We start from the raw sequence: 12,038 nt of genomic DNA, 5'->3' as shown, positions 1-12,038 counted from the left end.
TCCATCCTCCTCGGGGAGTCCTCAGAGTGTGAATAAAAGTCATGTACTAGGAGCACAACATGCCCGTAGCGAGCCGCTATCAGTCCCGTTCTATCGTACAGGGAGGCATTTGGAAAATTGAAAACCTGTGTACCATAAGTCAGAGAGGGCAGAAGGGGGTGTGCGCTTGTGTAATCGTGCGCACGCACAGAGATGGGCCTTCAGGTGCAGGTGTGTGCTTTATCTGTGAACTGTCAGGGTCACCTTTGCGGTGGTCAGACAAACATCGTATGGAAAGTGCAGAATAATCAGCGCAAGTCCAGTCAGATATATATGATAATGTGCTGCTTCACTACTTGAAAATCCATTACAGCATTAATGTGTCTCCGGACTCCTCCCTTGCTGTGCCTTTAGAACAGTCCACACATTAAGCAGCAGCTGTTAATGAGACATATGAGAAATAATATTTTTCCTTGATGTGAACATGGTGTGATTCCTCAGCTATGAAGAGCCTGACCTCAGGGAGAGAGCTGAATAACAGGGAGTCAAAGGATCATTGCTTGTTATTGTGGGCATGCGTTTCCACTCCGGATCCCTTACGGCAAGCCACCTCTCTGACCTTAAAGCACAATGTTGTGATTGAATGGTTGTAATTAAAATGTTCCCTCGGTTTCAGGCCGGCAGAGCTTTCGGCTTCACAGAAAAATAAACACGTTAAATTATGATGATAGCCTAACAAAGCGCTGTCCAGGGAGTTACTAAATCTCATTACGAATATAAAACAGATAATGTCATAAACAAACGAAAAACACTTGAACAGCCAATTCAATAAGAAATCCGCACACATAAGCCATTCAGGCAACAGCGATAGCAAACAATAGGCTTTACGCAGGATGGCACAATCGCCTCTGCTGTGTCAGATGAAAAGGTTTCAGTTTATAATTCGTCCGACCCCTGAGAGACAACCGAGGGCTCAAGGACTCGTCCTTGAAGTGCCAGCACTCCATCCGGCCCATCCTCAGGTCAGGAAACAGATTACAGCTCTACAGCTACTATCATAGGAAGGATGTGGAGCAAGCGTGCAACCCCCTCGCTCTTTCGCCGAAGTTCATGCCCATGGGCCTCCACGCTACACTGCACTTTTGCCAAGCTACTTTGAAGAAGCTGTTACAGTTCAGCAGAGTTCCTTTGGGTTTGTTTTGATTGTGGTAGCCACCATTCTTAGCATTTGTAGATCATGCCAAATTACGGTGCCCTCCTGACTGTAGGAGCAGCGCGGTTTGCATGTAAATTATTTACTATGTAATCAGGATAGCAGTGGGACAAGACAACTCTCACAGCTCAAGGCAGATCCAAACTTAAGTTTGAATCTCAATCTCAGATTTGTTTATTTGCAGCTTTTTTCCTTTTTTGCTGAAACTTCTTGTAGACAACTTGTATACAAATCACACAGGCTCATGCATAGACCTCCCCAAATCATTCAGTTCAATTTAGTTTCATCTTATCAATACTTGTGATTTGGCGCTTATATTAAGCAACGATCAGACACGCCCTTATGACAAAGAACTTGGCGACAGTGAGAAGGAAAAACTGCGTTTCAACAGGAAGAACGGTCCAGCAGAACCAGGCTCAGGGAGGGGCAGCAATCTGCCACGGCCTATCTACACTTTCTCTTGACTTAGCCACTCCATAATCATTCCCGTTCTTTATGAGGAGACATGGAAGGTATGTAGCTAATGTTGGGTATATTTATTTAAGATGGCACTGTGGTGCAATGGCTGTGTGGAGTTTGCATGTTCTCCCACCTGTGACTATTATGTGTCTTCCTCCCACAGTCCAAAATTGGCCGTAGGTGTGTTGGTCTGAGTCTCTGTGTCAACTCTGTAGCCTTCTCCAGAGTATACTTTGCTTCTTGCCCCGTGACACCCAACCTAAATCCGGTAAATAAGGGAAAACAGCTGGATAGATGTGCTCTAATAGAAATTTGAGTTTCTTTAGTGTTTAGTATTTATACCACTTTCTACTTCTCCACTCTTTACTTGACTACATGTATCACAACCATATATCACATACAACCAGCAGATTAATCATTGAAAACTATAAGAAAATAGTTTTTAATACAGCAGTATAATCCTCAGGGCACATCTTTCTTTCCCTTTGTCTCCCTTTATCAAATTGTCACTTTCCTTTAATCTTCCTTTTAGACAGTAAATCCAAGGTCAGATTTCTGTAGTCTTTCTCGTAAATGCCCTTTGACACCAAACAACTAGAAAGAGTTACAGTACTTTCAGATTCTGCTTTACTTCCCATCAATGTCGGTGTTCCCTTTTTTTTTCTCCTGTCCTTTTTCCTTTTTTGGAGTGGTCAGTGACGCAGAAACTGGCAGCTATTTGAAAGCTACGCCACTGGTGGAAGATTTTTCTTACAGTGGAATGATTTCTTTCAAATTATTTTTGAATCCCTCGCTGCTCGAGGACATTCACAATCTAATTTTTTTCCATGAAGACCTTGGAGAGCTCTTTAGATGTGGGCATGTCGATATGAACAGATTTGAACAGTTAAGAGAACAGCAAAGGTTAGATAGTTCAAGTTGTTATGAAAAGGACTTATTAATATTAATATGTTTTGACTTTTTCCACCACTGTTATTCAGTTGCAAATGAATATGTTAAAAAGGTCAATAATTTCCAGAGGGTACTTCCTTTTTCACAAAGCAGATTTAAGAGGAAATGGCGAGGAAAGCTAGAAGTAATGGCTTTTTGCATAATTGCATTTCTCGAGTTTTAATAATAAAATATTAAATAGTGTCGCTTTGAGCTACATAGGATACCCAAAGGCTCTGTAGAGCTGAGTGTCCCATTAAACAGACTGGCCACTGTTTAGCTCTATTACCATTACATTGCCTAACATGTTTTAATTACAATAAGAAACATCTTGTAGTATATAGATGTATATCACACCCAAAAGGCACAAATGTGTTCCACAGAGTCAAACAGAATGACCTGTAAAGAGAAAAACAAGAATGTAAAAGGTTTACTTCATCATTTACGGCAATTTTGCTAAACCTGAACACATACACAAAAGAAAGTGTGTGATAAAAGCATGATGAATGCATATTCCGTGTAGCTGCTGTGCAGAAAAGCACAGTTTCCCCACAGGTCCAGTTTATTGTGCCACTTTCCCAATCAGGAGGAGCAGGCAGCAGCATCCTGCTTCAGCAGCCCCCCTGAGGCCTGTCCAGAAGACCCACAGGCAACCCCACTGTCACTCTGTTTATCTGACCTTTCACCTGGCGGGAGGAAACAGGACGTCGGTGCTGTCGTGTGTTTGCAAAGATAACCAAAAGCCCGGCTGTTTTCGCTGTGGAAGTGTCAGCGATGGCTCACGCGTTTAAAGAAAAAAAAATTAAAATAAAAAATTCCGGTGCAGGCGAGTCAGCAACCCTCCACCGCGTCTCCTGTTAGGATAGCTTTGGATTCACATCAGTTGCAGTTGCGAACTTTGCTTTGATGATGCTTAATAGCATCCTTGATTGTTTGAAGTTGTGTTGGGTTTGCACTACCACAGCGTGTGGCGTTGTAGAAAAGAATCAAAGGCAGTGTTTGAGGAAGAAAAAGTGATTCGGTTTATTTGCGTTAGCACTTTATACACGACGAAAGGAAATGACTGAACGTGCACTTGGTGTATGTACACAAGGACATGAAACGCAAGGGAAGAGAGTGGACAAGAGGCATAAGACTGCTTTTTAGCATCTTACTAAGCTAAGAAAATTAAACTCATGATACATGGCTTCAAAATTAGACACATACATAATGAATAGAAATGAATAAACAGAGTTCTTTCCTTTTCCTACACAATCACATACAAAATCTTGTAATAAAGTGAATAATAACCTCACCCTGACTGAACTTGGTGATTTTACAAGTCAGTCTAAAGATAGTCTAACCTGGCAATTATTCCAATTATCATAGAAAAAGTCATTTATCTACATCTATTAAATATTATCTGTTGAAGGCCGAGTATGCCATTAATGTAATTTGATGCATCTAAGCTAGAGCACAGTGTTTTAATACTGCATTTAAGCTAATTGGTGCATAAGCCTTGGCACGATGATTACTAAAAAGTGGATTTTTTTTTTTTTAACTTTGATGAGTAAGACAATTTTCTGAACATTTTAAAGCTTTTAAGATAGAAAACAGCATCTGGCAAAATCAAGTCAGAATTTGTGAAAAGAATGTTTACATCATGCTCATTCAAATAATGGCTGATAACCGTGTTGTGTGAGAAAACATTGATTGATTGCATCGATATCAGCCGGACAGAGCGGCAGGAGGGTAGTGGAGGAGCTTTATGGGCTGAGGTTTGTGGCGGCTGTCTGTAATGCACGGGCTAAAGAAGGGGAACGCCTTGGCCCTCGGCCCGTTGGTGAACGAGTAGAGCAGACTCATGTCGTCGGCGTTGTAGAAGGAGACCCTCCTCTCGTCGCAGTCCAAAAAAACCCCGAGCCTCCGCGGGGAAGATCTGACCCGCAGCCTCTCCCACGGCTGCTTTCCCACCGAGTACTCGTTCCCGTTGCGCAGCCGCAAGGTCCAGTAGCCGCTTTCCGGGCTCAGCTTGATCCGAGCGTGCCTGTTGACATTCTCCAAGGCCACTCCCAGGTCCCACTTAGGGCTGGTGCCCACTTCTACCTCCCAGTAGTGTCGACCCGACTGGAAGCCCTGGGCAGCCAGAATGTTGACGCACTGGAGGAAGCGCTTGTTGTGGTTCACGTGGTGGGTCATGACGTTAGATTCGACCGCCACGGTTTTGTCTCTCGAGACTTGAATGCTCGGGTGTGCTGTGTCGACGTCAAACGTCAATAGGGAGGGACCTATGGGGTGAAACAATCCATTGGGAGATAAAATGACAGATTTTTAACGCAAAAAACAACCCTTTCACAGCATGATAATGGTGCCACTGCTGTTTCCACCTCAATAGCTTATCATAACACTCCACTCATTTTCCCTTAATTACTCCCATTATTGACTCAGAACCAGTTTTCAGCTCCAGTCATTTTGTGTCTAATGAAGCATCGGGGGGAAATTACCTGGTTTCAAAGATTTGAACAGCCTCCTCCATGTGATGTATTGTAAGGGAGCCAGGTATTTGTTACTGAAAGCATTTATATCAAACTCCGGGGCGATATCCACCTGCGCACATGGTCTGTGCAAACAAAAAGAACAGAGTTTGGATCGTTTGCTCTCAGCGTAAATTACTATAAATGTCACATGAGCACGATGTGCGCAAAAACTGTCACGAGCAATTAATCGGTCACAACACCGAAATGAACGCTTACCTTAGCGCTGGGAGCTAATGAGAAGAAAAGAAAAAAAAAAGTCACGTTAACAGCTTGTTTGAAACGGGTTTGTGAAAAAACATTAATTCCCAATTAGATGATTTTATAATATCAGACAATAATATAAATAGGGTGACATCATTTTCAATTCCCACCTCAGCCAGTACGATGTCCTGGGTGGCAGTGCTGGCCTCCTGCAGCGCTTTTATATTGTCCTCCAGCTCCTTCGCTGCCTGCTCCGTGACCTCCAGGTGGTGCTGGACTTTCACCAGCTCCTCCTCCTGCTCCCTCCTCAGCTGCTCCAGCGTACAGACTTCCTCATCGTGCAGGATCTGATGGAGAGCTTGGAACTCACTTTTGACACGCGCCTGGAGATCTGCCGCGACACTCTGCGAGGGAGAGGGATGATTAACGTTATAAGAGCGGGACTCTCCGTGTCGTGCCACGCGTTTACCGAACACGTGGCTTGCTTGCTTAAAGATCTAAAAATCTTGCAGAACAACACACATCTCCAGAGATACAAACAGATGGCAATGAAGTCACAATTAGCATAAAAGCTCCATGTGTCTGACAAGTATTGCATAATGAAGGAAACGATTTCCTTTTCATCATCTCAGCCCAGCGCGTGCGGCTAAAATTTAAGCTCTTATCCCACATCTGTCTGCCTCACTTTGTCATTTTGTTTCCGTCGCTCCTGCTTTTGCACAGTTTGTCATGTTCTGCGCCACTAAATATGCACATTAACATGCTGTAAACAGCCATTAGAGACGGCCGTGCTTGTTCTTATTTCTTAAGTGCTGCCATTCCTTTGGATTCCCACATGAGCGTACCTTTATAACATTCATCTTTTCTTTGTCTCTGTGAATGCTGTTGATGAAGTCCTGCTTCCTCAGGCGGTGGCTCTCCAAAGTCTCCTTCAGTTGTTTCTGCAAAGTGGTATGCAAATCTAATCAGCGTGGGGGATAGGAACACTAAAGCAAAGAGACTACGCAGAGAATGAAGGAACTCGATAACGGTAAAGGGGGGAATAATTAACGACACGAAGTAAACGCTATTCAAGACACGGGCCCATCTGAGAACTTTGCTTTTGTGCTGTTGTTGAGCTGATCCGCATCACATTCAGAGGTTTTTCTTATATTCTGCATGTATTGAGGAGGAAACATCATAATACATAACAATCTAATGGAATCTAGTACAACTACAGCACAAAACACAGCCTAGGAAGAACAAAACATTTTAAAAGGTCCCATATTATGGAAAAACATTTTGATTGTGTTTTATTATGTTCTTAATCCACTTGCATATGTAACATAAAAGCTGCGAAAATACACCTGTCTAAAGTTTGGACTAGTGATGTCATCAGAAAAGAAAAAAAAAAAAACCTTACACAAAAACCCCCAATAGCAAAATCTGCAATACTACTCATTTTTTGCAGAGTATGTAACAACATGGGGATGCATAACTACAAACCACAACACCAAAGATGGCAGCTAGTGCAGTTGCAGTAATAGTGCCAGCCCGACTTGCGAAGAAAAGTAGTAAGAGTCGAGTACGGAAGCACTTGAGGTAGATGACCAAGGGTTGGAACTACATTTTTAAAAGATGATATGCAAACGATCTTGACTTTCACACCAAGTGTGGAAATGCTTCAGAGAAGAGGCTAAAAGATAGACATCTACATATGCTTACATTCTGTTGTGAAATCAACTGTGTCTAAAGTCAAATGCTTGAGCTTGTGACGTTAGCAGGATACTTAGCAACCATGCTAACACTTCTGGTAACCAAATATATTGGTAACATTTTCGTGTCATTCTGAAATGACACGGACTCAAAGGATTAGGGTAACGTCTGTGTTTTTCTTTTTCTTTTTTTAATTTGAATTGAATTGAGTTTTAAGCATCAGGTAATTATGCTGGTAGACTTCCAGGAAAACTAAAGAATGTACTGCCGAGGATGAAGACAGTAGCAACATACACTGAAGCCAAAATGTCCTTTTTTGTTAAGTATAAGCTACATTATAAATTTTTTGACTGCTCTGCTTCAGACTGAACTGACAAAAACAGGTATTTTTACTGCAAACATATGACTGTGCCATCTTAATTAGAGCCAACCCAATATAGGTTTTTAAGACAAATACTGATATTTTGTGATTTAAAAATCAGATATATCAGCTGTTATAAATGCTGATAGTCATCAATCAGCAAATAGCTGACATTGGCTAATAATAGTGATAAAGCTTAGATTAAGCTGAAGTTCAAACTAATATTATTAAGAAAAAAAACTGGCTTAAATGTTTATAGCCTGAAATACATGTTAAGGTATGTAAAGTCAGAATTATAAAGGGTGTGGGCCCCATTACCTAATTGGAATCACTGAGCAGGAGTTCTCAACCATGTTTGTGTTGTTGGTCATGATCCATTTTTTTTTATTTTAATGCAGTTATCTTACCAATATTATGGGTTATTATGCTGTTAGCTGGTGTAACAGCTCAAGGAGGCCTGCGCTCCATGCGCACGCATCCATGCGCACGCATCCATGCGCACGCATCCATGCGCACGCATCCATGCGCACGCATCCATGCGCACGCATCCATGCGCACGCATCCATGCGCACGCAATGGACCTACGCAACCGACACAGGCACACAGCCGATAATTTAGTAATCAAGTAGTTTGTTCACATGTGGTGTCTTTTGGCCTAAAAAAATAACAGAATAAAGAATAAATACATTCTAAAATTCAGGTGACTTTACAAACCAATGGCTGATGCTGCCATGGTCTGTGGTTTGTTACTTTAGCTTTTTATGTTTTGTATGGTTTCCAAAAAACAAAAGCAAAAAAAAAAAAAAGCAAAAAAAAGACAAGTTGACAAGTTCATTTGTCAATCGGGAATCCTTAGAAGTACCTGTACTTTTTATGTTAAGTGAAAGTAACCAGCTGAGGCCTCGAGCCTTACATTTGCTCGACAGATCAATTTCTTATCTGTTCTCTTAGGAAAAGTGGAAAAGGATTTTTTGTCTTTGCTAAAACCAGCAAAACAAACAAAAAACCCTACAAGTGTTTTTATTATTCTGTCAGTGTATATTAATGCCTCTGCTGTGCGTAAGTTGCATAACCTGTTATACAAAGTATCATGAGGGTGAGTGAAGAGTGAACTTTGGTCTGAGCAATTCAAATAAGGTAGGCTGAGGGCGGAACAACAATAAAACAAACGTGGACGTGGACTGAAACATGAATTATATCTGTATTGAACCCAGATGTTACTTGCTGGTCAATTGCTATTGATCGGTCTACTTAAGAGCACAAGGTTATTTGTATAACATTGCAGAAGACTTTATTTCTTGCTGACCCAAAGAAACTGTCTGGAAAACCGCCAGCACGACAGTTAAACATGAAGTGAGACTGAAATACAAACCTCTAGGTTCTTGGTGTAAGCATCCGAGGTAGTGACACGGACCTTCTCCACCATGGCTGCCACAAGGTAGTTAGTTTGAAACTGCTTGGAGCTGAACTCCTTGCGGCATTGTGGGCAGGTGACAGGCCCCTGCGTTCCTCTCCAGTACCTGGATATGCAAGATTTGCAGAAATGGTGCATACAGGCCAACATGACAGGCTCTCGGAACAGATCACAGCATATGGCACATGTCAGGTCCTCTCTCAGACTGCCTCTGGTGGACTGAACAGCAGCAGCAGCAGCAGCAGCCATGATGAAGGGTGCCGTCCTCTTTGAGATCCCTTCACAGGAAGTGAAAGCAAAAAGTCTGAAGGCAAACAGAAAAGATCACCAATCCACTTCTGCAAATACTTTACAAGGAGATAGCTTCGATTTTTCTGTCAGCTGCCAACAAATGAAAGGAAAAACAAATAGTTCACCTTCAAACACAACAGAGTGTGCAGCTACAGTCTGAAGTCCATCACTGATAACAAAGCAGTGCAAACAGCTTAATACTAGCACTAAGCACCTACTTGATGGTGCTCAGCAGTAGAAATCAGGTGCTATATCACGGGGCTTGCGAGCTAGCTTGTGATTTGTATTGTGAAGGCAGTGTTTACTCAGGTGGCGTGTTTGCTCTTAACTGCCTGGAGCCTGTTAGCGTTTAGCTACGTGTAGCAGCCTCTACAAAACAATAAGAAACAAAAGACATTTCGGAACTTCAATAAAGTGACTATAATCGTCACATAATGAATACTTTGGTGAACTTACGTGGTCTGTTGTTCGGAGAAATTCAAAACCGAATACGTCAAAGTTCGCCCCTCTGCTCTCTACTCCCTGCTGCTGCTACTGTTTGGGAACAAATAGTCTTATATTCTGCGCATGCGCGCGCCACAAGCCCGAGTTTGATTAGTCAGTGTGTTTGACGGTGAACAGCAGATGGCAACGAGTTTTGTCAGCAATTTTCGATATAAACTAACTGGTCATTTTATTAGGTACACACGTTCAACTGCTCATTAATACAAATATCTAATCAGCCAATCACGTGGTAGCAATTCAGTGCATTTATAGGCATACAGACAAGGTCAAGGCGACCTGCTGAAGTTCAAAGTAAGCATCAGAATGGGGAAGAAAGGGGATTTCATTGAGAAATGGGTATTGGTGCCAGACAGATCTGCTGATTGACTGGGAATTTCCTACAAAACCATGTCTAGGGTTTACAGAAAATGGTCTGAAAAACTGAAAATATACAGTGAGCTGCAGTTTTCTGGGCTTTGTCGATACTAAAGGTCGGAGAAGAATAACCACACTGCATAAAGCTGATAGGAAAGTAATATTAACTATTAATAATGACCACTTAACAGGTAATTCAGGCTAGAATTCACACAGACGCCCCAGAAATGGGCAATAAAAGATCAGAAAGATTCTGATGAGTCTTGATTTTGCTGGTACATTAAACAAGTATGGTCAGAATATGGAAAACAACATAAAAGCATGGCTCCATCCTTGCTTGTATCAAATGTTCAGGGTACTGTTGGTGATATTTTCTTGACACACATTGGGCCCTTTAAGTACCAGATCATGATTTAAACACCACAGCCTGCTTGAGTGTTGTTGATAACCATATCCATCATTTTATGATCACAGTGTACCCATCTTCTGAAAGCCGTTTCCAGTGAAACTCTCAAATTAGCTCAAAGTGGTTTCTTGAATGGGTTCTCTCTGTATTCAAATGGCTTCCACATTCAGCAGATCTCAGTCCGACAGCTCACCTTTGGGTTGGGGTGGAAAGAGAGATTCGCGTCATGGATGTGTACCAGACAAATCTGCAGCAATTGGGATGCTATCATGTCAATATTGACCAAATCTCAGAGGAATGTCTCCAGCACCTTTGCCAGTCAACCAATATTTATTTTCAATCTACCTTTTTCACTTCCTCCAATGTCTGTTGCAAAAGCAGGGAAGGACTAAGACTAAGAATACTGGGTCTAATATTGATTCTTAAAAGACAGCCACAGTTGCATCTTTTTACTTTTACTTTAAAAAATAGATTAAAGTGTGTTATTTCTAGGTCATTTGCACAGATATATCTGTCCATTCATTCTCCATCAGATATAATTCTGATGGAACAAATCCCTTATAAATGACTATTAAATCTCCATGAATAGTTGTAAAGGAAACATCTAATAAAATGGGATTGGACTCTAGTCTCATGTAGGTCAGGCCCCCATAACAGTTTTGCCCACGTTTCACCCTAGTGGGAGTTGTGCCTTAAGAGGGTCCTCTTAAGAGACAACTCCCACTAGGGCTTAAACACCTGGGACTCTCCATCACTTGGTGTTAGAACTGAAAAAGCTTCTCGGATGAGAGGTGAAACGTCTTCAAGAAAGTTATAGAAGTCCGGTCGCTTTTCTTTCCAAGCTCCTTAGATTTAGAGTTATTTGTTCAGATTTCTGAAAGGTTCCTCCGGAGCCACAAAAGACGTTATACAACAGATTACACATTACTTGCTGCGATAAGTGAACTGAACTCAGTGTGTAATATGAGTGGATGGTTTGTGGAATTATAATGAAATTTGCTTGATATCCACTATTTCAAAAATCTACAGTCTGTCTCAAGTTGCTAAAAACCTCCAAACTCTCTGAAACATTACCAAGGATACGACCTCAGTGTCATTAATGGTAGCTCCAGGCGTGCTTGCAAGGAATTGTGGCTATTAAATTTCAGTTTAATAGGGGCGATACAGGACCACTTCTGCCTTCTTGGACATGGTGACCAAGTCCTTTATAAAAGAAAAGTTCACCAGAAGGAACGACTGGAACATCCCACAGAAATGTTTCTCTGAGGAATCCAATCTGCAAGCTTCAAAGGGAAACAATCCTTTAAAATCAATATCTAAAATCAAATGACTAAAGGGTCTAATCTGCATTGTACGGCTACCATCTGTCAAGTGTGTATCCCCGGTAGGAAATAACAAAAGGAAAAGGGGGGAAAAAAAGCACAAAAGGGATTTCTTAGCTTGGGTTAATTAGAGAGAAAGACAGACAGACAAACAAGTTGCGAGGACACCCACAGTTTGTGAGCAAGAGACAAGAAGTGAATCTCAACCATTCTCAGTCCCAAATAGCTCACTAACCACTTTTATGAAGATTAATTTGAGCCCTTCCAGGTGAATCAATGACACAGCAGCCTGAGAAAACTCTCAACACCGGCTGAGTGACCCAGGCATGGGGAGGCTGGCGGATAGCTCTTTTAATTGGAAGCAAAAGAAGTGGAAGTGAGAAAGAGAAAGAG

General features: G+C 41.8%; 1 protein-coding gene across 3 annotated transcripts; it reads right to left on the bottom strand.

The window, feature by feature from the left end:
• Positions 1 to 3,457: 3,457 nt before the first annotated feature.
• Positions 3,458 to 9,616, bottom strand: trim105 (tripartite motif containing 105). 3 transcript variants are annotated; one of them, XM_087848712.1, is made up of 8 exons: positions 9,516 to 9,605; positions 9,185 to 9,428; positions 8,727 to 9,072; positions 6,144 to 6,239; positions 5,469 to 5,702; positions 5,314 to 5,327; positions 5,065 to 5,180; positions 3,458 to 4,848 (listed from the first exon to the last, which is right to left on the bottom strand). In XM_087848712.1, the coding sequence occupies exons 3-8, from the start codon at positions 9,015 to 9,017 to the stop codon at positions 4,289 to 4,291; spliced, it is 1,311 nt and encodes a 436-aa protein (XP_087704838.1). In that variant the 5' UTR covers positions 9,018 to 9,072; positions 9,185 to 9,428; positions 9,516 to 9,605; the 3' UTR covers positions 3,458 to 4,288. The 3 variants fall into 3 exon arrangements, with proteins under 3 accessions (XP_087704838.1, XP_035765451.2, XP_087704832.1); XM_035909558.2 differs by lacking the exon at positions 9,185 to 9,428 and having other exon boundaries at positions 8,727 to 9,046; positions 9,516 to 9,611; XM_087848706.1 differs by lacking the exon at positions 9,185 to 9,428 and having other exon boundaries at positions 3,459 to 4,848; positions 9,516 to 9,616.
• Positions 9,617 to 12,038: the final 2,422 nt, after the last annotated feature.

The sequence above is a fragment of the Neolamprologus brichardi genome, chromosome 2 (assembly GCF_056152115.1).
Source record: "Neolamprologus brichardi isolate AB-2024 chromosome 2, ASM5615211v1, whole genome shotgun sequence".
Taxonomy (NCBI): domain Eukaryota; kingdom Metazoa; phylum Chordata; class Actinopteri; order Cichliformes; family Cichlidae; genus Neolamprologus; species Neolamprologus brichardi.
The sequence above is the reverse complement of the archived record's forward strand: the minus strand, read 5'-3'. Positions and strand labels throughout refer to the sequence as shown.